At 35.3% G+C, this 27,488-nt stretch overlaps 1 protein-coding gene across 6 annotated transcripts in view; it reads right to left on the reverse strand.

Annotated features, from left to right (window-relative positions):
* Positions 1–27,488, reverse strand: part of LOC136038616 (uncharacterized) — a 49,753-nt gene that overhangs the window by 12,138 nt on the left and 10,127 nt on the right. For all 6 annotated transcript variants that reach the window (XM_065721843.1, XM_065721840.1, XM_065721838.1 and 3 more), the window contains exons 4-7: positions 24,326–24,685; positions 14,571–14,866; positions 9,108–9,909; positions 4,578–4,690 (exon numbers count right to left, since the gene is read on the reverse strand). In XM_065721843.1, the coding sequence (XP_065577915.1) occupies positions 4,578–4,690; positions 9,108–9,909; positions 14,571–14,866; positions 24,326–24,685 (1,571 nt within the window). The remainder of the gene's footprint in view (positions 1–4,577; positions 4,691–9,107; positions 9,910–14,570; positions 14,867–24,325; positions 24,686–27,488) is intronic.

Consider the following 27,488-nt stretch of genomic DNA (forward strand, 5'->3'; position numbering starts at 1 on the left):
TACGACAGAAGAGCTACTATATAAGGATTAACTCCTTAGTCTAAATGTGTTAGGAAAAGCTTAGAATGCACAACAGAATCAAAAGCGGAGAAGATATCGACACTACAAAAAAATAACAGCAGATTTCGAGCACGAGCTTTTGCCATAATTTTATTCATTAGCCTGGGCACAAATGCACAACCCATTCTTTTACGAAAACCAAACTGGTGTTCTCCAACTTTACATTTAAGCACCAATTCAGAAAGTAATATGCGTTCTAAAACCTTACTTAAAGTTCCCAACACTGTAATTGGGCGATAACTAGCGCACAAATTAGGGTTTTTCCCTTTTTTCAAAATATTCGTAACAAAACCGCTACAAAATAATTTAGGGACATTTCCCGAATCAATACACATCTGGAGGAGCACGGTGATGTGCTCTACGAGTAGTGACGGCGCATTTACGAAGGTGTTCGCTAACAATTCCATCAATACCTGGCGCTTTACTGGCCTTAAGCTTCCGAGTAGTATGCTCCACTTCATTTTGCTTCACAACAAAATAATTCCTGTTTGACATTAAAAACTTAAGCCTATTTTCAAGCTCAGGCCTGCACTTATCTTCCAGAACTGTTATTTGACTCAAGAACAGTTTTGTAATGCTCAATCCACTTATCTTCGGGCATATTATTTGACAGCCAATACTTATTATTCTGTTTGAAAGACTTCCACATATCATTAGGCGAACGAAGAGCACAGAAGCCTCCTCGACTTACGCTAGTTTTAAGTTGTCAACTGCTTGATTGTAAACTTTTTTAGATGATCGAAATGAGGTGAAAACGGGACCAGAGCGAGGTCGGTCGCACTCACGCCAAACTTTATACCAAAGCCTTGATCGGAGTTTTGCATCGTTCAAATGAGGGTCTTTAATCCAACCGGCTTGCGAGTCCCAACATGAATCCGTGCTTGAGAAACGGCTGCTGAGTGCGCCACTTTCATGGCGTGGATTATCTCACAACAATATAAATCCAAAGCTAGGGTACCAGACGAACCACGTTTCAGTAAATGATACGGGACTTTGATTTTCTGTTGAACTTTTCATCACATTTAGCTTGATACATATCTCGATTATTTTTTTTCCATTCAGCTTTAGTGTAAAACTTGCTGGTTGTTGACCTTGCTAACTTCATGAATGGAACTTTAAATCCCAAACCATGGTTGTCACTAATGTTATGCTCAGGATCAACGTAAAAGGGTTATACGTACGTAAATACGCAACGTAAAGTAAGGTTAAGATAGGCAGGTACATGGTCAATGTTAGTGACACTTCCGGAATTATGATTATAAATGTATGAGCCATTTATAGGACAGACGGCTAGATCATCTGGTATACTGGATATAAGTATTTTTGCGAAGTTGCTGAAGGCAATGCCAGAGCTTGCCGCCACATTGTAAGTCGCCCACAAACGACTATACGCCGATCTACAAGTTTGTTCAGTAGTCGCGTTAGTTTAGTACAAGCCTGGGAGTATCGTTTCTCAGAAGGCACCGTGTTCATATTGGTGGGGAGGTAAACATTTATCAAAACAAATCCGTTAGCGCCTGTAATTTCAACGGCGATATAGTATTCGCACGACTCAACTGTTTGAAAACCCAAAGCTTTACTAGCGATAATAGCAGTTCCTGAGGGCCTACCCTGAGAATAAAAACATATCACTTCATGGATAAAGAGTTCTTTCTTGGTGTCGATCTGAAGCAAACCATAATGTTCCGACGGTGGAAGGTGCACTTGGAGACACACAACATCATTTGTGTTGCATATATCAGCAATATAATCCAATTTTCTAGCATTATGCCCGTAAATGTTACGACAAACGACCATGATGTTGTTCACGAAGAGGCTATTACTCTCTTTGGGGCACAACGTTCTTTAGCGCATCTTTGACTGCCGTACAGTTCGTACTATAGCTCGGGTGCGTGTTTCTGCCACCGGGGCATAGCGTGCATTTCACAATCACGTTAGGGCATGGTGATTCTCGGGTAGCAATATGGGCACCAGCACATTTGCGGCATTTAGGTTGGCTAGTACAGTCTATGGCGATATGGTTGAAGGACTGACAGTTGAGACATCGTCGCGGTGGGGAAACATAAGGAATTACATTGAAATGAGTGCAGTCTACAAGAATCCCATTTCCAAAGCATAGTCACGAGGCATATAATCCTTAAAAGAGAGCTTAACAGTAGTAGAGGTGCCGTAACGATGGATATCTATGATACTTGGGTTATCAACGATAATATCATCCTTTGAAGTGCCAGTAGGAACAAACTTTGCAACTGTTAGGAATTTTTGAACTCGGTAAACAGCTTTCACATCTGGAATCTTGTTAACAGATTCACTTAAACATTTCGCCGATTCGTCCGAGTCAAAATAGGCTATGAGACCACCATTCCTTAGAACAATTTTACGGACATGTCCGGAGGCTTTGTTACGGTCAATAAAATCATTCTGCTTACTACAGGATTCAAGGCATTCGGTTGGTAAGTTGCTATGAAAACTGGAATCTCAGGCTTAGTGTGCACTAACTTGGGTTAGGCAGGTGACTCTGATAGAGATGCTTTGCACCAGTCAATTAAATCCTCGATCTTATTTGCGCATTCATTGACCCTCACGGTCATTGCTGTCAAGACATCACGAGGGATCCTAGGCACTTCGCAAATTTTCCAACTAGTGAAATATGTCTTAAAGTCGGGAATATTTGAGGTCACTTTCAATAGTTCATAAATATCAGACATGAATACATCGGAAATTGTTTGAGTTCAACTGTCTTTGAATAACTGTTCATCAAGCTCACGAAATAGTACCGTATGACCAGAACGGATTAAATCTTTGCCGAAAAACTTCGCACCTGTGCTGACTAATACGTCTTTGGTAATATCACTTTGTCTTAAGCAGGTTTCCAAAAAGTTCAATACGGGCGAATAAAGGTAATTGTATCCGCTCATTATTAGTCCTTTCGATGCTCAAGGCAATACGATCAAGTCCAGGAACAAGGGAAGCGTAGGGAGCCACTCACCTATTCCCTGCAATTTAAGGGTAACTAAATACCGGCAGGTATTTACGGCCCTTGCGGTGGGTCCCTCCCCTCTTCTGCTTGTTGCCCGGGACACGTCCTGAGTGCTGCCAATGCATCGTAATTGCTCTCTCACTCCCGACGCACCCCAAGAATTTGGAATACGGATGGCGTTGTAGAATTATAATTTTGGATAGTGTTAGCGAATAAATAAGTAGAAATACCACAGTAATTCTTGAAGGGGGAGACTGAAAACTAACACGCCACCAAAAAATTTCGATAGATGAACTAAAGATAATACAGCACCTTATGTGAGTGAGCAAAATAATCCAATAGCAATTAAGTCCATATATAAAAACGTGTTTTTTCACTTTGCAAAACTTTTATAATCACTGATAATTCCACTGTAATATATTCAAAAGTTAATCCGGCTTAGAACCATATAGATTTTCGCAGTTCAAATGCCAAACGACAACTAAGCGAAACTAGGGCTACACCTCTGATGCAATTTTGCCCAGATTAACCTCAAATAACAGTTACTGACCCTTCATTTGAGTTTTCAGTTGTTTTTTTTTTTTTTTTTTTTTGAAAAGTTACCAAAATCTGGCTAACAGATTTGAGAAATTAGCTTAGATCGAAACTATTAGTTTTATCGCCAAACGCCAACTTTTCTGACTAATCATAACTTCCCCAGAAACTACCTGCGACCGTTTGCCACAGCTTATGTAACATAATAATTACATATTGGCTCACAACAGGTGATTGTGTTGAAATAGGCTTTCAACTCATACTGTAAATAGAAAAGTCCACTTCTCCATTTAACTATCGAATTTAAAAATTCAATTTCTTTCATTACTACAACGAGTTGATACTTCAACCGGGCTAGCAAAAATCTTTGCAACAACATAGATGCGCCAGAAATTATATCAAGGGATTTGTTTTCCTCTTAGGACCAAATTACGAAATAAGTGTGTGCATCAATATATTTTTCTGCTTGAGGGGGCTACGAGGCAAAAATAAAATACTTAGTGGTTGGCAGATAGACGTTAGTCCTATCAAAGTGAATCAACTAATCTAAGTATATACTTAGTTCTACAAAGTAAAATTTAGAAGCACCAATACAATAGGATATATCAAGATTGTAGTATAACCCTTCAAATTAAAATGTTGAAGTTGATTCTCGACTTTTATAAGAAGTACACTTACATTAAAAAGCACCTCTTTCATTCCCATCTCCATCAAGCAATTTCCTGACATACCGGCTTTATTTACATCCTTACAGATTATAATCATGGCATAATTTGCCAAGATGATATTTAAGACAAAACGAATTAGAAGTCATAACAAGGACTCGCTGATGAAAATAAACTTTTCGGGATGTAGTACTTGCTGTCACATTGACTTTCGACGAAAATATACATTCTACATTATCTTTATAAAAGCACCTTCGTGGGAAGTTAACCGGGGGAAAGGGTTCTCAAACTGAAAACAAAGTTAAATATTAAAAATATAGCATTAGTTTTTGTTTTACCTTCATAAGGACGCATAACAGGAGAGCGAGATCGCCGGATATCTGGTCTACGTTCTAAGCTTCGACGTCTTTCTAGAGTAAAACGCAAATCAGAGGTTTCCTGCCAATCATTCCTGGAAAAAAAAATTTTCTAAATAATGAGGGATAGAACTACGCTCAACTCAGAGACAATGTATAAAATTCCATCTTCTAATATCTGATTTCTATCAATTACAGACACTTCTTGACTACAAAGATCCTTGTGTTGTCCCTGCAGCAGCTGGGATCGAACCTTAGGACCCATATTACCATGAAGGGCCGCCGTAGGCAACCCTTTTATATTTTTGTGTGCTCAAAGCCATTGCGAAAATTTGAGACATTTCATATAATTTTATAATCAACAATACACAAAAATACGCAAGACTACATACTAAGCGCGCATAAGTAAGAGACAATAAAGGACATTTTTTTAAAAAGGGAGGAAAAACCGACAAAGTGGAAAAACTACAGTGTAAGAATTAAAAAAGAATTATTTTAGATTCAAGAGTACACGAGTGGTTCTTCAGCTATGAGACGAATTTCTGAAGCCTATCTACATTGGTCGAAGGCCCAGGAAACCTGGCATGATTGAACGAAAAATGTTTCATTATCTGGAGCCCAGTATCGTGCGCAGCATTATTTTATAAACAGTATACTAATGGAGCATTCCAGGTTTGACAAAAAGTAACAAAAAACTAACTTTTTTTTAGGAACATGAACGACAGAAACGATACTTTGAATTTACTTTTGCAGTAACTTTTACAAAAGATAGTTAATGGGCATCTTTAGCAAAGATGATGTGCATCAATATCACCATCGACATTACTATCAGGTTGAAGCATATTGAAAATATTATAAAAGTGAAACAAAGATGTATACAGTCGAAACTTATGAAAATATTACTTTTATAAGTCCTTAGTTATTTCACAACCGTTTCCGGGGGATGTAACTTCTGTAACTTCTGTAGTAACTTTAAGTAACTTCTGTAGTTAATATAAAGTTACTACGGCTGCGACCAGGAATGCAGCCCAAAGCCAATTAATTCAACTTATAGAAATTTTCTGATTTCAATAGCCAGAAATCTATTTTTAAAGTGTTTCAAACTTCATCATAAAACTCTCATGACAGATAAGCTAATGATATCTCGGAAAAATAATATCTATATCGCTAATGCAAGCAGACAATATGTCCGAAATAATCTTAAGTAACTTCTGTAGTTAATATAAAGTTACTACGGCTGTGACCTGGAATGCAGCCCAAAGCCATTTAATTCAGCTTATAGAAATTTCCTGATTTCAATTGCCAGAAATCTATTCGTGAAGAGCTTAAAACTTTATCATAACACTTATAGGATAGATAAGCTAATGGTATATCGGAAAAATAATATTTATATCGCTAATGCAAGCAGAAAATATGTCCAAAAATCAAAATTTCAAAGAACAAACAGTAAAATTTCGAGCATTAACTACATTTTCAAGGTAAGAGAGCATTATTTAAAAATGACTTCACTTATACTGGTCTAACTCGTTTTATTAAATTAACCAAGGCCTTTTTTGGCCCTAATTTGTTGATTCAAAGATCTTAATTTTTTATAACGGGTTCATTAGGTCTTAAAAATTATCGGCTTGTTTTTACCGTATTATTTCCATAATTATGAAACATTTTCCGTTCATCGAAAAAAGAAAGACAAAAGTATGGTTGGCAGGCAAACCCTAGGAGAAATAAATTACAAAACGCTACCAAGTCGATTCCAGAGCATAGAGCCAATCGCATTTTTTTTCCTAAATAATTTTTGTAATATTACATTTTGTACGCAAAAGAGCTTCTGGTAAATTCGACTTTTTTAAAAAGTTAATCACTTCTGTATTAATTGCTCATCCAGTAATTCTGTTTTCTTGCATATATAGTGCCATATGCCATAAACATATAGTCTATCACAATCCATAAAAGCGTCCTAATCATCATCTAAAATCATCATCATCATCATAGGCAAACTATCCAAGAACTAAAAACACGGAATAGAAAAGGGAATGGTAAAATTCTAGTTAATTGACTTCTTGCTATCTCGGGAAGGGTTTAGGTTAGGAAAATGAAACTTTCAGGGATGGGTCTACAGGCTAAAGTATGTCCCGGGAAGGTATTTTAAGGTACCCATCTCCACTCCTTCTCCCTCTAGAGGGCCCTGAAATTTGCCAACATGACAGGTCTATACCTATTGAAAATTTGACAAAACAACATTTTCCCTTAATTTTCAGTTACTAGTTGCTTTTTCTCTGCCTTTAGTTCTGAAAAATGCAATTCCTGTTATTTGAGTAGAACTTTGAACCATATCAATTTTTTTTTCAGAATTTAGGAAATGTATATGCATATCTTCAAAACCTTATAAAATGGAATTGAGCAGTTATGAAGCTGAAAATAATTTTGTTGTACTTCAATTAAGCAGAAGATCTACTTTGCAAGGTTCTACTTTTATAACACACATATTTTAAAAGGTCATCAAAGGTCAGGGCCCTCTAGAGGGAGAAGGAGTGGAGGTAGTTGCTTCAAAATACCTTCCCGGGACATATTTTAGTGTCTAGATTCATCCCTGAAAGTTTCATTTCCCTAACCTGAACCCTTTCTGAGATAGCAGGAAGTCAATTAACTAGAATTTTACCAAGGGAATTTTAACTCTAACAAAGCGTGAAAGGACATCTAGAAGAATTATTCTTTAATTCAAAATTCTTTTATTCAAAATTATTCTTTAATTCAAAAATTCAAAATTCTTTAATTACTCACTCAAAAAATCCTTTTTATTACAGCTATACTGAATTAATGTAACACAAACTTACGTAGCATGAAATCCTAAGTAAAGCTAGAGCCTACTTAGTACTGCTTACAGTTACATACAAAATTTGATATAGTGTTTAGCTGTGCGAGAGATTTATGTCATAATGTGGAAGAAGAACCATTACACTACACGACATAGCATCTTACGTTATATGGCAGAAGTGCTAATTACTATCCATGGATTGAAAAAAATTGATTTAGAAAATGGACATATAAAACGGACAGGTATTGCAAAGTATCTTGGTGTTATGGTATATGAATGCCTAAATTTTAAAGATCATATTACATTTATAAAGCCTAAATTAGCCAAAAATGTTGGAATTCTGGATTCTTCCATCCAAAAGGTTAATAAAATGTTATATTTTTCTCTTATTCATCCATATTTGTTGTACTGTTACAGTTTGGTCGTCGACGTTCACCAGCCATTTATATCCGCTCTGTGTTTTACAAAATAAAGATGTAAGAGTTTTGATCATCGATTTATCCTAGAATAAGGCAAGATTTAGGTATCGAAAATTAAAAATCCTACCATTTTTTGGTTGGTTAAATTTTATGTAAATTTGTTAATGTATAATTATTTTTTTTACTTTGTTACCTGCAGGTTTTTCGGAATTTTATAAAGAAAGGGAACACAGTTATGAAACTAGAAATGTTGAATTGGTTAGAACACTGTTTCCAATTACTACCAGAGCTAAGTTTTATATTAGGTAAACCGGCCTTGAAGTCTGGAACAGGCTTCCGGTGTAAGTAAAAGGTATGAAGGTCCTTGAGGAATTCCGTGCTTCTTTGCGATGTATTTGCTTTAATCAGTATTGTTGACATGGATTGAGCGATTGATTTGGGAGTGAGTATATGCTTGCAAGTGTTAAAAGAGAAATGTTCGTGTGTTGATTGAAGTGAGTGTCGGTATGAGTAAGGCATGACGCTTGATACAGCATGATGAATCATAGAGTATAAGCGTGGGATTCATTCAAGTTCCCTATAAATACTTTTTTTTTAGACTTGTTGATTAAAAGTCTAGTAGGGGTGGGGAGAAGGAGTCGAAGTTTTTGTTTGTTTGTTTTATTTTTCCAAATAAGTGTATTAGTAGTATAAGTTTACTTTAATTTGGGTCGTCCCAAACACGCTAATCTGCGTTGGGACCTATTAGATAGTAAGATGTAATTTTTACTTTTGTAAGTAATATATGCAGATTTCGATGTTTTTTGTTTTTTTTTGTGACCTGTTTGTTAAAAAAAAACAACTAATATATATAAATAGCTAAAAAATTAATTAGTTTCAAAATAATTGAGAATAAATTCAGATCCCTTGCTTGATTCCCACTTTTAAAATTCCTCGGCGATAAATTTATTAAATTTTGATACAACGAAAGACACTCTTTTAGGAAAGTCATTCGGCGTACATGAAATTTGCCCATCTCTGTGGCACACAAATTGTTTTGCGTTCAATACAATTTCTGTGAATACCTAATTTGACAAATCCGAACCAAAAAGGTAAACAATTTTGTTTTATTATCTACAATCAGATTTTTAAAAAACCAAAAGTAATTTTTTATGTGCTACATTATCGCCGCTCATTTTTATTTTGGTTCATGAGCATCTGTATGGCTGCAGACCTAACGAAACCAATTTTCATTCTAAACAACGCAAAAAAAGGTAAAAAAAACCCAACGGCAAAACTTACCCAGGAAGGTCACTACGTTCGCCGTATCTTTCCAAACGGATATCTGGATGTCGTTCCTCTTCATACCTTGGAATATTGTCATTATATCCTCTTCCACGGACAATGACATCATCTCTCGGGTACACATCTGACCTTTGTACCATGTGGTCGAAAACTTGGTCCCGGCTACGATCAAAGTATTCTCGGTCATGAATTCGCCCCTCATCAGGTCTTTCACGAACATAGTCAGTTTCAACTCTCCCGTGACCACGGTCAACATAAGCATCTCTACGGTTATGCTCAAAATCAGATTTTTCATACACTCTTCCTAGATCAGGTCTTCCATGGATACGTTCCGCTTCATCTCTTTCACGGAGCAATTCTAGATTATCTCTGTGTCGCCGCTCGGTCAATCGTTCCTGACGTTCAGTTGAATGTGGATGACGCTCTCCAGAACGCTGTCTGCGCTCACTTGAACGCGGTATTCTTTCATTTGAACGATGTACACGTTCACCAGAGCGCGGTAAACGTTCATTTGAACGTGATAGACGCCCGCTTGGTATTGGCTGGTTGAGGGGATCCAACTGTTTTGCTCTTGAGCGCTCAGGAGAAATGCGAGAATCTACCCGTGCTCTTGGTCGAGAAACTCGATCCGGGGATATATCACCACGCCTTGGCTGTGAGACACTAGAAGGATGTTTTTCTTTGACCCGGGATGTATCACGGTCACGTTCCCGATAATCATCTCTTGGTTTAGTTTTTTCACCAGTACGGTGCAATGGTCGCCGTGGTTCTTCCTCACGTTTGTCACGACCTGTAGTTTCTACAAAAATACAAACCATTAATAAAAAAAGGCCAGCTTTTACTTTTGAATTTAAATAATGACACAAGAAGCAAATAATTCAGAAAGGCAGAAAAGCAATGTATTTGAGGAATGAAGTGGTATAAATTCACACTGAATAAAAACAATTTGTTCAACTTTACTTATCACAGGGTTTCAGAACCAATGGAAAGCTTAACAGTTAAGAGCCTCAAAAAGCCCCAGAAAGACATGGTATTTCACAGAAAAAAAAAAACATACCTTTGATAATTAAGTCTACAGGAATTAGGATTAAAATTAAGAGAATAACCTAAATCTGTAGATAGAAGCATATAGCTTAGGTTTTTCCAATGTGCCTGAAGATCAACTTCTTAGATCTGAATTTCATTTGCACTAAACAAACATAAAACAGAAACTAAATGTCTGTAAGGTCATTCGATACCTTACAGATTATTTTACCAGCATCAGCGTCGACTACCCGTTTTAAATACAAAGGGTCCATTAGCGAACTTTCCCTGCACCACAGGTAACTCCCACACTTTCCAATTTAATCAAATGATATTTTCAGAAATATTTTGGTAAAAATGGATAGGGGATCTTGAACATGTCAACAATTCAAAAAGCTAACAAGAGGCTAGTTTAAAATAAAGCAAAATACAATCTGTTACTCATTGTTAAGTAAAGATTGTGACCCGAGTGGATAGCACCAAAAAGAACTCCAAAGGCTTTCAAATTGCTCAAATAACATCTTCTTTGAACTGACTTTTAGCGTTTTCCAAGCAGGTATGCTAGACCGTTTTTAAGGACTGTCCTTTTCTGAATTTTAAAACGAAAATTCTATTCCGTTTAATCGAAAAAATAAAATTTACCGTTTTTAATGATGTAAGTTTCATTGAATTAGGAAATCTCTATCTCCAGCCCAAAACGGGCGGGGTTAAATTTCTAGGAAAGTAAAAGCTGGCTTTTAGTTTTCTGTGATTTATTCGGATCTTTTGTCTAATCTCTACAAGCGATGGCAAGACCACCAAATCAATTCTAAAGTTTGGCCACTAAAACTACAAAAATTACAATGAACGATGTAGGTTGGTCCTTTAAGATGCCATATCGCCTTAAAAGGGGTCATCAATAAAACCAAACCTAGCCATTACAGGAATTAAACTGGAGTGATTTTCAAATAAAGGGAAATAAGCATTATCAAAACGAGGAACCACAAGGAAAAAAGAATGTCCTTATGGACTTAATAAGTTCATTTTACTTCCCTGAAGATTCAGTTTCAAACAGCAAACCTGAAGATTCAGTTTCAAACAGCAAAATAATAAAAAAAAACATTAAACAATCAGACATTGTACCTCTTTCCCAGAGATAGTACTTAGCAAAAATGCAATATTCAAGAATGAAGAAATTTTCTTATCCAAGATTATCTTATTTTAAAACTTACAATATCAAAAAATCAAAAAAGGCGAAATAACAGCACAAGCGTACAGTGTGCCATAGATGAGTATGAGAAGGGAATCGGACAAGGGGATTCCAAATTACCCAAAAAACATGTGAACTATAATTTATAAAACAAGACGTTGGAAATTGAGGCAGCATAGGCTAAAAACGATTTCCTCACCTATGTACAAGATTAAGCTCAAGTACAGAACTCTCGGCCGTTATTAAAGTAAAAAAAAAAAAAAACTACAGTAAAAAAAAGATTTTCCGTCGCCCTTCTGTTTTTTTTCGTAAAAAAAAAAAAAAAAAAAAAAAAAAAAAAAAAAAAAAAAAAAAAAAAAAAAAAAAAAAAATACTCTCCTTCAAAAAAAAAAAATACTAATCTTCTATAAAAATAAGAGAAAATTCTTGCCCCTCCCTCCTAAATTTTTGTTACTGGTAACTCCTGTTAGAATTTAAAGAGAAAAAAAAAAATTAAAACCTTAAACTGTATGCAATACCACAAAAAATAAAATACCAGTATATGTATGTATATATATATATATATATATATATATATATATATATATATATATATATATATATATATATATATATAGACTACGTAGCTACTATGTCCAGGTCTCGCACGTGGACTTCATTTACTCGGTCTGGTTTCACTGTTGTGCTTCCTTACTAAAATACACGAAAATAGCTTAAATACATAAAAATATTTATATTATGCCATTTATACAAATCCCATAATTTGTTTTGGGTGATTCTTCCTTTTCTTATAGACCAGCAGAATAATGAGTCATGTTTGGCAGTGCTTTGCTTTTAAATGATTCATCAGCACAGTCCAATCACAAACACTTAAATATCCGACGAACTTAGACTAAGAATCCACAGCACACCTTGACGGGATAACTCCCTCTGTGATAAGGCTCTTTATAAGTCTGATTGGTGAACTTTACTTTCCTTAAAACACTTCAAGTTTGGAGCTGTCTGTTAGCACAAGTGTCCTGCTCTAAGCAAGTAAAGTTCAACCACCTCTTGTGACAGAAAGGCACTGAAACTGTAACCATGTCGAATATAACAATTTTGGAATTTATCCACATTTAATGCTTGAACTTTCTCACATGGAGTTTTGAATTCTTTGAATCTTTTCCACATTCATTTCTAGCTGTTTATGCTTAAATATCTGAGATATATCCTCCAAATTACTACTTGGCAGTACAAAAAATAGCAAAAGTTGTAAAGAAGTTGCCAGAATTAAATTATATCTAGCTATTTTGGTTAAAATAGCGAAATCGACTACTTTCTTACATGACACCATCTTTTCAATAGTGTATTAAGGAGCATATTTTCGACTTATGGCCCTCCAACAAGCCTCAGGAGACCTTTAGGTATTTGAAGATCATCAAAATAACCAGAATGAAATCTGAGTAGTGACTGACACATCTTAAACAAAATCGCTAAGGTTGGTGGAAAAATACCAGACATCAAAATCTTTACAGTGCTCCTGTTCCAGAAACTAAGTCTTCAAAGACATAAAACCACAGAGTAATGCCCTATTAACTGTTTTGTTTGCCAACAAAAGAGAAGCGCTGATCAAAGAAAACGCTTAAGAGACAAATCTTGAATTTAATGTCTAACATACGAAAACGTTCTTGTTTTGTTAGAGCGAAGTCAAATTCTTGACTTAAGTTCAAATCTGCAGGTTTTTTATTAGATTAAAAAACAAACAGGTAGTTTTCATGGTGGTTTGTAATGGTTCTTTTGCCATACAGTTTGCATGCAATCGTGGCAACAGCTCGTAAATTTCGGCAACTGTATTTCATTATATATTTAATTAATCTAGTTTCCAAAATTTTGATATAAAGAACTCAGAAGTATCCTTTTCTATGCATTGGTTATTATACTGAAATACCGTATAACAGCAAAAGCTGAGACTCACGCAGAAGTTTTCATCAAACAATCCAAGGGATTTTCATCAAGCGATCCAAGGGGTTTTCATGAAATGATCCAAGGGGGTTTGCAGCGACTTTCGTATGAGCATACAGCTTTGACCCCCAAACACTACCTTTTGTACCTCCGAGTTTATATCCAATTTAACGTCCATGCTTCCGATCCTTCTAAAGTCACCAGGACCCAGTATGACGGGGGAGTAAGAATCTACTCCAAAAATTTTTCTGAAATGACTAATATTTGATATTTCTAATAACTAAAATTTTTATGAAAAGCAAAGGAAATTTTTTCTAAAATCTTTTTTTTATTTTGGTACGGATTGTCCAAACATAGATATATTAATATTCATTCAGAAGAAAGACAGTCTTTCATGTTCTACTTGCTGAGATGTACACCATACATGAACTGCAAGAACATTGATGATTCCATTAATAATTCACTTATACTTTTATTGGGGCACTGCAAACCAATTTCCTATTTCAAAATTTTCTTGACTTTTGTTCACACAGTTTAAATGTGGAAAATTGATTCTCTTTGAAAAACTGCGCTGAAACTATTTAATTAGTAAGGCTGAAACTAAAATTTCGAAATATAATCACTTGTGAACTAGTAAACCACCACATAACACTTTGCTGAACCTCCAAAACAAACTGACGAACATCCGGATTCAATAGTTCCCTTTATAGATGTTGGTTGACACTCCCAGACCGTTGAAATCATTCTCATAATTGGCCAATTTACAGAAAACGAGAAAGACTTTTCGTTGACCCTTAATAGCAGTCTTACCAATAAGGTCATGATGTTAATCAAGATGACGTCTATTATATACATCCATTCGTTCTGAAGACATATATAACAGAACGCGATAGACAAGGCTGTCTAGTTCATCAACGGGTTGGTTCAACAGTAAAAATTACATCATTTTGAGCACAGACGCAGCAACACATGATAAGAAAGTTAAAGATTCAGGTACATTTAGCAGTTTCCATTGGTGCTACCGCACTGCAGTGAAAAGTGCAATTGTACAAAGCGAGTGTCATTTCCTTTCTCAGATTACTTCTTTACCTCAAAAAACAAACAACACATAATCATACGGTACACTGTACCAGTTACTAAATGACGCTTGTTTCTATCACACGAAGAGTGATGACGCTTTTTCACTTTCTTCTAAGTCCATGTCCATGAACTAAATCTGCTTTTATATTCTTTACTCTTTCTAAAATAACATTAGGCCTGAAAACAAAAAAAAATCTTAAGTAATAATACGACAAGTCAAGTTTTACCTTTTTTACGGTCAAATTTATCTTCAGGTTGTGCTTTTACGACAACAGACCTTTCTTCATTGAGCGCCAACGCAGGTCGATCGAAGATAGGTTTAGAACCTTCACCAACGCGCCTAGTGAAGACGAACTCGTGGGGTACAAGTTCACGTTTTACAGGACCTGGAGAAGTTTTTCCGTATATTCTTCGTCGAATTTCAACAGTTATACGGCGTAATTCCTCCATATCTTTGTAAATGTCAATTGTTGCACCACCATATTTTGTAGCCCAGATAACCTCTCCAGACAAGGGTCTATGCCTGCGATTCAACAAGTTTAATGAAGGAGAAAGTGTAGATTGTCAATCGGAAGTACAATACTTACTTATTAATAACTAACACCAAAAATACCTTTGGCTGCTCTTAATTACTAACCAGTAGATCCATTACGATATTCCTCCATAAAAGTAAATTGGAATACCATTACGTTATGTAAAATGGAAATAGCTATGGATGACAAATGACCAATTTCATGGACGCAATATGTCCCTTATTTTTAAAGCGGATAGTAGTCCTTAGAGCCTCACAAGCTGATCTCTTGTTTTGTTAGGTCGAACATTTCTCTTCTGTATTTCGGTCAAAGAAATTTTAAACCTGGTATCAAATCAACTAAAGGTTATGCTTATGCAAAGACACAGGAAACCTCTAAACACTGAAATGGATACAAGTAGCTGGACGTACTGTATGCATACCAAATGACCTCATATACGAAATTTGTCTAATAAGACAAAACCAAGCAATAGACAGAAGTTTCTCCGTAATTACTTTTCTGAAAGTATTTTAAATTTCTTCATGTCTGAATATCTCCTCAGCAGTAGGTTTGCTTGCACCAGCAAAACTAAGACAGAAAAATATGTTTTCCCACGTTGGACTGACCTAGCACCCAAGGAAAACATAAATTACTTATGTAGAGTTAAGATCGAAATGATAACATATTTATTTCCGGGAGCTACGACGAAAGAAAAGTCTGTAAAATAGACTATCATCCCTTGAAAATAGATTTTAAGACTCCACCGCCCCCAAAATACCACGTCAAGGCCAGAAGACCTCCAATATAACGTTCTAACACAAGAACACTAGCAGACAAATTTCTACAGTGGCTAAGTTCAAAATAGAGACTCTTTTCTTTCACCCCTCACATAATTTGTGCTTAACTCTGACGACTTCAATTTCTTATGTATGTTTGTTTTTTAAGTCCCAAGCATTAGCACCAATGCAACTTCCAATTTATGTCAGAAATTAACTTATGTCCCCAGAAACATAATCTTATTAATTTCTCGAGCTTGTGCAGTGATTTAGAAACTGCCAAGACTTAAACCACGATTATGCAGAAAGCACCTATTAGTATACCAACAATAGAATTTATATATTTAATTCCACCTTTATCAAAGCTGTAACGAAACCTACTTTCGGTGCATCAACAGCCCTTGCACTGATCAATTCCGCTAAGCATCTGATTAATATTGGAACATCTCATTTTAAATTCTAAGTCGTAACTGGTTCTATTCGCAGAGCCAACTCTTTCACATTTAAAAATTTCCTTATATGTTGAATGCAGCGCCTGCTGTAATAAAAATCTTTGCGATTTTTCTATGCCAAGACAGCGGCACTTGGGGTAGTTGTCAAAAAAGAAACCTTCCTCTCCAAAAATAGATAATGACTTATGACCACCGTCTCTACTTCAAAGTTGGAATACTTTCCAGATTAAATATTTCCAGGGAGCTCTGGTGAAATAATCATCCAACAATACTTTACAAGCTAAATCATGATTAATTTCCACAGAGCTTCGATATAAAAATTATGCTTTCCAAAATTAAATTTTTGATTACTATTGGTTCTTCAGCATGCTCAGAATAGCCAGCAGTAGGTATCACATTTACAAAAGCTTTGTTGTAGAAGGGAACGGGTTGTAAAGCTTCCCTGCCATGACTTACCAGTCATAATTTTTCTGTATCTGAGTAAGTTATTGCTACGGAGTCCGAATAAACACAATTGGACATTCTCTCTGTCAATTTATTTCAGGGCTCCAAAACAATTCCTTTCTTTTCTGTCCCAAATATTGGACCAACATCATGAAGGTGAGAGTGGCAAATCCGAGGTGCATATGAATCATCCTTCAGCAAATCTCTCTAGATGAAAAATCGAAAACGCTAGCACCAGCATATTCTTGTCACAAAAAAGGTAAAATCAGAGTAAACATTTCCGAACTAAAATAATACTTCTTTTTTCTTTCCTTTCACCTATTTTACGAACAAATTGATCTTCAGGTTGTGCTTATACGACAACAGACCTTTCTTCATTAAGTGCCAAAGCAGGTTGATCGAAGATCGGTTTAGAACCTTCGTCAACATGCCTAGTGACAACGATCCCTTGGGGAACTATTTCATGTTTCATACGACCTGATGAAGTTTTTCCGTATATTCTTCGTCGAACTTCATTAGTTATGCGGCGTAATCCCTCTGTACTTCATTCCTTTTTATTTAAAGCCTCAGGGACATCAAATGAATGCCAGATCCCTCCTTCAGAACAGAATATAACTGCACAGGACTTTAATCTAAAGTTATCTTGGAATTCGTAGCAGTCCACTACAAACTGAGTCAGTGGCAACCTTCAATTGACACTATTACAGGAACTCTTTCTTTATTGGAAATTTCTTGCCATGTTTTTATCAATACAATACCGGTTTTCCGCATAAGAGCAGACGATTTAGATCTACATATCTAAAGCAGTTTCGACAGCATCTTAAACGGTAATTCCCTTGCTTGAGCACTTTTTTTCAACAGACGAAGAAGTAGGACAATCAGAATTGTAAAATCGCGATGATTCCAACATTACGTTCTCAAAGTCGTTAATGGCATTTAAGGCGTCGAATTGACATTTCAGTACCTGGCTCTTTTTTTTTACTGAGACAGGTTGCAAGCCTATCACCCACCCTTGCGGTAGCGGGAATCAAACGCCAGGTCCCATATTACCACGCATACTCTGCTACCACATATTTCCAATTAGAAAAAGAGCTGTAAACACGTTCTGTGAGCAGTGGTTCAACCCTGCTTCAAACACCTTTTGCTTAACTCAGAACTGACTGGGTAAGAGCGCCCACAAATTTTTTGAGACAGTATCATCTTCCGTTCTTGTCTTCAGATCGAAAACATGCATTATCAGCGTTAAGACACAAACTAAAAATAATAATAATTAAGAGCAAAATTGGGTGACGACTCGTGAGAAGCAAAAGTATTCGGCTGTTGCAACAGCAACCCTCTTTGGCAATGACGGTCATGCAACTTATTTTCATAAAAAACGTCTGGCGAAAGAAAAAACATTTATTCAATCTTTATTGCAGTCATAAATTCTTTTGCAGTAACAAGCTAGTTTCCAACAAACCAAAGATAACAATACAGGTTCTTATCTCCTAACTAACTTGCATTGTATAAAAGTGGCCATTCTCTAAAGGAAATGCAATAGTTCTTGTGAAAAATGGCTTCAAGAATCTTCTATACTGTCAAAACTTTGATAAAACCTTTTTCATATAGGTGGGGGGATACTCTAAGGATCGGTGGCATATCTAGACTGGCCTAGGAAATGACGACAAGCAGGAGAATAAGCCATAGTTTGTGGAGAATAAGCCATAGTTTATTTATTCTTAGACTGTTACCGGAAGCAAATATCGCCCATTTCCGTAAATTGGCACTTCTATACGCTGTTTTCCATGATCATCAGCTTACGTCGGACTAACTTCACCCATATCTTCGTTTTTATTGTTCAGTTTTTATTAGTAATAGCGAACGAACTACAACGATACACCTGACAAAAACTCCATGCTTTTAACGATTAATCCGAGTCCTTCAAATCTTAGCTTTGTGTTTTAGCCAAAAGAAGATAATATTTGAACTTGCTTGGTAACTTACTGAACCAAGTAAATGAGCAGAGATAAACGTCCCAACACAAGGCTGGTCAGGCAGCTGGAATTTGTTATCAGAATACAATTTGTAAAATATAATATCCACTAATCCAGCTATATAATCAGTCAATAACTGTATATTCCAATTTAGTAATTTGAAGGCAACCATAAAAACAAGGCGAGCAACAATGAGTAAATATATTACTTCTTGTGCTGGCATTATGATCAAGTGAATAAGCGTTCAAGGTAGTCTGCCTTAGAGAGATGCGGCACTTTAACGCTTCATCATACTCGAGTAGATTATCATCAGTCAAGCTAGTCTTTGAGAGGTCGCAAATTCGTATGGTATCCTGTTCATAAGTGTAATAAACAGACGGATACGATGACAAACTTGATCGATCATTTTTTTTTTACCAGGCAATATTTTTGCAAAACTTGTACGCAAAAGACAGAAATGGGAAGCATCAATCAACTTCGAAGCCATAAGAACCTCGAACGATGGAGTCCAAGTACTTTGTGCCGACGAAGAAGTGGACCACTCACTAGCTGCAATCAGCCTTTAAGCGTAGATCAGCTAGCTTTTCTGGGACTTGGCATTAGAGACCAAATGAAGTCTAGAAGTCTACCTGAGCGATTATCAGCAGCAGGCAACAGTTGCCAAGGACAATGGTTTAAAAAAAATTAAATCTACACAAAGCGGAAACAGCTAGTAATCATCAAATAAGTAAAACCCACAGACCTGATTTTGCGCCTTAATTTAAATCTATGTCGTCAGATTCCGGCAAAACTTCTGCATTGTAGATCATAATTAAAATTAGCTATCCAAGCTAAATTCTTTCCCAAAATGGGAGGAAAAGAACACCAAAAGCCTTGACGCATGGCTTTATTACTCAGAGAAAAGCTAGGAAGCATATGGCCGCATACGTGATTTAATAATGGCATAACGTATCCCTGGGCTTTAGTAGTTTTTGTCACATTGACAAGTGCAGGATGAGAACAAAGGCATTTCAAAAGCCAATTCAACAGTCTAGTATTTCTTCTTTTTCTAAGTTTTCTGAAAAAATACTGTCAAAATACTTGATGGCTTTTAACATGATACAATCACAACGATTTTCTCTAGAAATAAAGATTAATATACACAAATTTATCAACCACCAAATAATATTTATTCGTTATTAAAAGCCAGTTTAGCCGAGTCAGTGCAAAAATTTAACTTGGTTTACACGAAAATACAATCTCAGCCTTAAGTCTTCGTAAAACAAAAATTATTCAGAACAAAAATTCTCACAAGCAATTATTTATATATGACAATCTGAATAGAGAGTGAGGGAAAGAGAAAGGTGAGGGGTAAGAGAGAGAGAGAGAGAGAGAGAGAGAGAGAGAGAGAGAGAGAGAGAGAGAGAGAGAGAGAGAGAGAGAGAGAGAGAGAGAGAGAGAGAGAGAGAGAGAGAAAGAAAGAGGAAGATCCCATGGGGGCTTCATTGGAAGATCCGAAACAATAAGAGGGTTAAAATATTAATATTTTGGATATTATTTAGCTTTTACAGTAGACATTTTATTTCAAAAATATACCCTCTGCTACTCTTCAATTAAGAGCGGCATTTTAAGAAAATATCCAACAAGTATTTTAGTTAGACTAGTAATGCCAATGACTTACAAGGATATTCATGTAGCTTTTATTTGAATGAATAAACGATGACCAATGCCTAAGTTGCATGAATAGTATCCTGTATCAGTGATTATAATATGAAGAAATGGATTTGCCGTATTCGCCAATATTAACAGTCATTATCTGTAATGACCAATTATTTGCCAATACCAACATTAATCACTATGTCCATCACGGTTTCGTCTCTTGTATACTATAGTTATTCATAAACTATATAAGTTTTTGTGTTAAAAAAAAAGGGTTGTCTGACATTACTTATTCTCTAGGTTTTTTTTTTTATTTACTAGAATAATCGTATTTAGCATAAGACATTCTCAATTGATATTAGTAGTTTTTTTTCATACTATGAACGTCAAGGAGCTTTCATCTAAGTTTTTCTTGAATTAAAACAACATACATACTCTAATTACAAATAATCCAAAATAACTAAGCATGTGAATCATCATTATACAAGATAACACAAAGATACTACAAAAGCTAAGCCTCCGAACGAGAAGCCTCCTTATATACTTCTTAGAAAAAGCCACAAACTATTAGAATCAGCTGTCGGTGCTCCCTACATCCACTCTTTCAACTATCACCTTGCCGAGGAGTGGGGGAAGCGGTAGTGGAGGTTTGAATCGGGGTCACCAGCTCAAGATAATTTAAGAGAGAGAGAATTAATATTTAACTCAATTAATAATTTCGACATAAAGACAATTAAAGAGATAATTAACAGAGAGGTTCAGTAGGGACAGTAGATGACTTCATTAAATTATGAATTACAATAAGTTAGCGTCTTGAAACGCTTTATAGGCTAACAAAGCCAGCCAAAAAATCAATTGATCTTATTCCTTAACAGAAAAGCTAAGCTTAAAAATAATTTAAATCACGAAACATGCCTTTAGGATAAGTACCACATTACCCCTATCACAAACTTATCTGTGTAGTTACCTACATGGATATTTTACAAAAAAACTTTCTCTTTCATATGTCCAAGTAGTGTTGTAACTGGTAAAATTGGATATTTTAGATTTTTACCGTAATTTTACGGACCCCGTAAAATTGGTATTTTCCTTATTTTACGTGATTTACGTATTTTACCAATATTTTACATATTTTACAACGCCTTGCAATTTTCAGAGCACAAAAGCGCGAAGAGCCTGAAAGAAAAAGTATCGAATAATGATTTTGTTTTGTGTATAGCCGTGTTTTCCGGTTTGAAAGGTGGTCTGTTTGACTTAGGTCTCTTGTTAGCAGAATGATAGTGTATTATAGTACAGGTAATTATAATTTTAAACGATGAAATATTAACTGAAATAAAATTAGATTAGTTCTGTGAACTGTTAAAGACAGAAAGGATTGACATATGACAAACAAGTAAAAAAAAAAAATGATGGAACTAAATAGCCGAGAAAACTGAGGGTAATTTCAGTCAGCTGATAAAAAAGAAGCGAAAATGATAGAGGTAGATATTTCGTTAGAGACTTCCGCCCAGCCGTCTTCAGTACTCAAAAAGAGAGCGAAGACTAACCTTATGACCTAACTCTAATTAATTAGAAGAAACACGGAATCAAACAAACCAAAAAACCAAGCTAGGATACATAAGACTATTCAATAATTAGATTGGGCAGGAATTCCTTGGGCAGAAAAAATGTTATTTGAATCCTTGAATTTTATGTTATTTTAAATTGGGTTTATAGGAATATTTCCAGTATCTCTATTTAAATCAATTATTTGGATTTTTCTTAATATCCATTGCCTTCCTAAAAGGATATGGGAAGCCATTCACTTCAAACATTAAAGTTGTCTCGTTGAAAAGAAATACATGATCTAGATTTTTAACCATGTGGAGGGCCAAAACAGAATCAACATCCTCATTATCATTTTAAATTTCACACCCCAGAGAAATCTTGCATTCATGCTGTCTTTTCCCCAGAAGCTGGTATTTACTCCCCCTACCCCCCCCCCCCCCCTAATAGCTCCCTCCCCTGCGAACAACTGCCCCCTATTTTCCCCTTGTATCATTCCAGATTTTTATTAGAAGGGAAATTGAAACTTCTACTCTCGTGTTTAAGTCAGGGGCAATCATATTGCATTACCAATAGTAAACACCCATAAGGAATTGATGGATTAATATTTCTTCGCTTATTTTTCCCAGAGGCACTTCATGTGGAAAGGATGGTCGAATAGGCTTTGGAGGGGGCACATTTAATTTGAAATCGAAAATTCCGGTGCCATTTTCCATCACCTAAAGATTTACCCTGCTTTTCAGCGAATTGCTACTGAATGAGTTGTACAGTGTCTAAAAAAATTCTTATTTTAATTAAAGTTCTACAAATCTCTTTTTATATTGTATTCTGAACTTTTATAAATAAATAAAAAATAACATGAATATGATATAAGAAATGTGGTTAAAAATGTTATTCAAATATGCAAGGCCGTTGAGGTAACATTTTTTAGGTTTAAATGTAGAAAAAAATAAATAATATGGTATTAAAAAATATAAAAATAATAATATAAAAACTAATGATTTCTTGTTTGTCATATGTCCCAAATAATGGTAAATTTAATCTTTTTTTTTTCAAAATGGAAGTCCAAAATCAGGTACTGTCCAATTACTGAGGTATTATCCTAGGCATAAGATTAGGGATAAACTATACAATTAATTAAATTGATGAAACTCAAGATGAAGGGGTATTAGCTTTTTTTAAGGCCAAGAAAATCAGAATCATTAAAAAATTTCATTAAAAGGTGTAAGTAAAGCTTAAAAAGAAATGTTCAACTGGTCTTGTAGATACAAGGCAACTCTAAAATGCCAATTTTACCCTTTACTCTCTAGTGAGTACCTTATTTCAATTATTTTGATTACCAATTTTGTATTTTACGGTAGTTTTACAACACTACGTCCAAGTTTATTCATCTTAAACGAAATCACATAAAAATTTAGAGGCTTCTTTCCCCAAAATCAGCCCTCATATAGATGATTTTTTTTATTACAAACCAATACGTATGATTTACCCAATCCCTATGGCAAGACAACCGATCAGGTTGTCAGGGGGTCTTAGCAGGGCCCCAAATGTCTTCATAACTATAGTGAGCAACCCAAGAAGAGTTAAATTCAGCATGAATAGCAGATGTACAAGAAACAAACAACAGTATCGAAATAGGAAAAATTTCCAAGTTTATACTGAAGTTCTTCAATTTTTCCTAGAAGAAGGTTATTTTTTTAATTCCCCCCCCCCCCGTTCTGCTTGAATTAATATTTACCAGCATATTCTAAAAGCAAGAAATCTTTTCTATTAAAAACTCCTTTAAATTTCGCAAACTATCAAAAACGACACTGTAACTCATTTTTGCCTCATGTCTCTTATACATGTCTGCCATCTATAACGAAAACACCAAAACATCACTTAAAATAACATAATTTCCTGTGTAATCTAAAGTCTCCAGATTCCATATACGGGAGAACTGGTACTTGAGGGGTTTAGTTCCTTGAGAATGCACTTAAACTATCTTAGTCAAATGTGAACTGGATTTTGATTTTCGAAAATAAAAAAATCATAGCCACACATTTTTAATTTGTACATGGAAATATTGAGTTTGTTATTTTAACAAAACCGTAGTATTTACCCTATGCTTAGCTAATAGAATACTTTGAAAAAAAAAAAAACACATAAAAAAAAAACAACAAAGAACCGTTATACTGTCATTCAAGCCACCAAGTCTATTGTGCATTTCGCAAATTTCTCATATTATTACTTATGTAATATATTAATATTAAGCTATGCATATAAAAAAATAAGTTTCGGATGAAGACACTGGAAATTTTCTTTTATTTTTTGCTACTAAACTATTCTTGAAAAAAAGACCAAGAATAAAGGCCTTTCGAAAAAGAAGAAATTAGAACTGAAATAATCAGAGGTTGAAGGACATTGAAACATTGAAATTGAATAATTAGAGGGTAAAGGAAGGGAGCTATTTTTGAATATTGAAATATTCTTGGGAGTTAAATAAAAGTTTTCAAAATTGGAAAAAAATCTCTCTGAAATAGGCAGAGAATTTACAGTTATTTTGGCTTTGATTGATCTACCTGTCTGCAAAGTCAAATTCTAAAGACGACCTTTATGGCATTAAATAGGACGTTAAGGTACGCCAAAGAGGAAGAACTCACTCAAGGAGACTATTAAGCTGCATCCACGTCCCTGTCCAAACCTGGTCTGATGACCTTGAACGGCGGACATCATTAACAATTGTTATTTTTGTATCTAAAAGATTCCCTTTCTTCAACGTGGTTACCACAGCCGGAGGCTCTTCTTCCTTTGGAGAGTCTTCATCTCTTGAAAGACTAGCTACTGAAGTCATATTCCGGCGATGTGATGGAGAGCTAGCCCTAGACGTGCGTGATGTTCTTGAAACTGGTGAGCTTCTCTTCGACGAGCGAACTGGAGATCGGCTGCGACTACGCTTACGTTCAATACGCACCGGAGATTTTTTAGAATCTTTACTTTTACCTTCTCCTCGTTTCGGTGACCTAAAATAAGGAATAATAGACAAGTGATAATGTTTATCCACGAGAAAAAAAACTTTAAAAGATTTAGTGTTGGAGTTCAGAGAATATTCTTTTACTTTTTATTTATTACCTCAGTATTGTCCACCAAAAATGAGCATGACTGTTTACAGAAAGATTAGCAAAAAAATTGTTTTTTCTTTTTTAATTAGCTAGAAATCCATTTATTACTACTGTCGGCAAAGCTGTATCAGTTCATACAACAGTGAGGAATTTCTAGCAGACAGCATTGCTTCACAAAATTATGAACGGTCAAAAACTTTAAGCATTCAAACTAAATACTGTCAAAATAGGCAGGAATCCCCCTCCCGTCGCTTTAGTACACGTAAGATGGACTTGCTTTATTTCCAAGATTATTTTGTTAGAAATACTATTAATTTTGGGAAGGGGCGGGGAATATGAAAGGCATCGATAACACCGAAAACGTATACTCCAGTTTATCCATATATTAAGAGAGTCAAAATCATCGTATAGGCATTTATGTCCATGCTTATTCCTATAAGAAAGAAAAAGAAAGACAAAGTTTATTTGAGCCCTACAGCCATACACAACATGGTTTAATGATGCAACACTGCATAAAACACACACTCAATATAAAACAATACTTATTTTCATTCACCCGGGCTCGACTGAGCCTCTCTCTCCTTTTCCACATATCGTGCCATGTTGCATATGGTTCCAGGCTTCGAAGACCTCAGGATATCAGAAAGTAGCACCAACCGATGGTCCCCCCAAATTTCATCCCTAAGACTTTCAAGCACCTGGCACTCCATGAGGAAATGGGCTAATTTATTATCCTCAATCCCGCAATACCCACACTTACCATTTGTACCCTTATTTTTTTTATCTCTGTTCCTTATGTACTGGAAGGCAATTTCCCTCAACTGGATCCATGATTTTAAATATTTAAAAGGTAAATTTAACTTAAAGTAATATTCTTCCCCAAAAATGTCTTTTACTTTACTATATTCTTTCAGTGTTTCCGACGAACGCACTAAACAACCCCACTTTAGGTTTAGTGCGTTTTTTTTATATATATAAAAAAAAACAAAGCACTAAACCTTCATTTCTCAATTTTTTTCATTAATCATGGCATTCATTTTGCATTGGTCATTTTGCGCATACCTGATTTGGAGCATAGTTCTTACACAGTTTTTGATTCCGTTTTGGAAGTATTATGCAAATAATAGACACGGATAATTTGTGCTTCAGACGTAGATTTGCCATCGAAACACGGAAACATCTGCGTTGAGATACTCCAATCACCACAATTTAACAGATTGATCAATTAATGATATTACATGTAAATTAGCAAAACTACTGAAATTGACAAATAATTACAAAACAAAAATCGCGAGAAACGTTGTATTTTAGGGTAGATGGGGCCACAGCCCTCTTAGGTAGAAGCATGGATTATACGCCGGAAAAAGTGTTTTCCAGGCAAACACTTCGAATTTCAGCAGCTTGGACATTAAAAAGGGCGCATTATTACACAAAGCTGTCATTAAGCCTGCTATATCATATTGGACAAGCTATAATTTGTGGTAAGTAAATCTACAAATCTAGTATTGGAAAAGTTCAGGTTTGCTATGCCAAACTCTTAAATAAAAAAAAGGATGAAAATAAGCATTGAATAAGCGATAATTGGCAAGAAAAAACACATACATTGAAAGTCACTGTATTTTAAATTTGATATTCTTTTTGAACACAAAACCTATTTAAACTCTATAGCCTATTTCGTTTAAACTCTGCAGAATTTCTGATAAGTATACTCAGAACAACAAAAAAGAAAATTTCCTCAGCCCAGTCTTGAACAAAAAGGGAACACAACTTTTGTCATTGCTGACATAATTAAAGAATCTCCGACGAAAAACCACACGTCATATTAAGGCATAATTTTTTATATAGCACTTCTCAGTGTTTTCCTATTCCCTCAAATCCACAATGGAAAAAATGAGAACATGGAATATTCTAAAATACAACTCATACGCATAGTTAGCTAGACATTAATGCCTAGCGGTCATACTAATTGTCTACCAATCATACTTAGCTTCGTCTTTGATAAGCAGCCTTGTTGGCCCAAAGGAACAATGGCTAGAAATTGATACTTAAATTATGTTTATTAAGAAAAGCATATCTGTAATAATACGTGATCTAACACATAAAAACGAATTCGTTCAATCTTCCAGCCATCCCATGAACTTGCAAACACAAGTTGTTCCGAGGGCATGGCACTACTGGAGTCACCAGAGAGAGAAAAAAAACTAAGCATTCCACTATACTCCTAAAACATCAAAAACAAGAAGAACAAAGGGGAACAACAAGAACAAATTCTTTCCGTAAGACAGTGGAATTTTAATTTGAAAGAATATTTCGGCCCTAAGTTCAAGGGCCGTCCTTGGCAAAGCAATAATATATAAAAGAAAAAAGACTTTCAACAATATACAACCAATAAAACTATAATGAAACATTTTTTAAACTTTTCGCTAGTAACTATACTCCTTCACACACCTCAAATAGCAATGAAAAAAAAGACAAAAAAGGAGGCACGATTGATAAATTAAAACTCATAAATATAATACATTTTTTTCTTAACTTTATTTCTAAATCCTTCAAACATTTTTATGTCATTCATTGCCTTATCACTACTATTCCATAATTTCATTCCCCGATAAATAAAGGATAAGTTAGAACTTACAGTGATTGAAGTAGACGGCTCCTTTCTTGTACGAGTATTTTAATTGTGGTGATCAGAATTGTGTAATTA

This window comes from Artemia franciscana, chromosome 18 (genome assembly GCF_032884065.1).
Source record: "Artemia franciscana chromosome 18, ASM3288406v1, whole genome shotgun sequence".
Classification (NCBI taxonomy): domain Eukaryota; kingdom Metazoa; phylum Arthropoda; class Branchiopoda; order Anostraca; family Artemiidae; genus Artemia; species Artemia franciscana.